Genomic DNA, 415 nt, shown 5'->3' on the forward strand with positions numbered 1-415 from the left:
GGTCAGAGCCAGCACCATGCAGGGTCAGGCTCCCCTGCGGACGCGAGCGTGGCAAATGGGGTTAAAAGCTGGGAGAACTCACTGGGCTTAATTGCAAAGCGCTTAACGAGGAGCTTTGGGAACCAGCTCGCGGCAGTGGCCGCACAGACCCGCGGGAGCCTGATCTCCTTAGGGCAGCATCGCGTGAAAGGTGCTCAAGGCAACCGGGAGGGTGAAGTGGGGGCCGGCGAGATGCCCCGCAGCCCTTATGTTGGTGTGGAATGTGCAAAGCTGCCATCCACCCGGAGCCGGCGTGGTCTCTCGGACACTGCTGCTCCTCATCCTGGCCCTGCAGGTGTGCGGATGCTGGATGGTCCCATCACGGACCTGGTGGAGGCTCAGGCCCTCAGCCTGCATCCCCAGCACATCCACATCT

At 62.9% G+C, this 415-nt stretch overlaps 1 protein-coding gene across 1 annotated transcript in view; it reads left to right on the top strand.

Moving 5' to 3' along the window:
• LOC104157800 (proprotein convertase subtilisin/kexin type 4-like) overlaps positions 1-415 on the top strand; it is a gene marked incomplete at both ends in the record, with an annotated part of 4214 nt that overhangs the window by 457 nt on the left and 3342 nt on the right. Inside the window, one exon of the mRNA XM_009695278.1 lies at positions 335-413. Within this exon, the coding sequence (XP_009693580.1) occupies positions 335-413 (79 nt within the window). The remainder of the gene's footprint in view (positions 1-334; positions 414-415) is intronic.

This window comes from Cariama cristata, unplaced genomic scaffold (genome assembly GCF_000690535.1).
Source record: "Cariama cristata isolate BGI_N322 unplaced genomic scaffold, ASM69053v1 scaffold26672, whole genome shotgun sequence".
In the NCBI taxonomy this organism is placed as follows: Eukaryota; Metazoa; Chordata; class Aves; order Cariamiformes; family Cariamidae; genus Cariama; species Cariama cristata.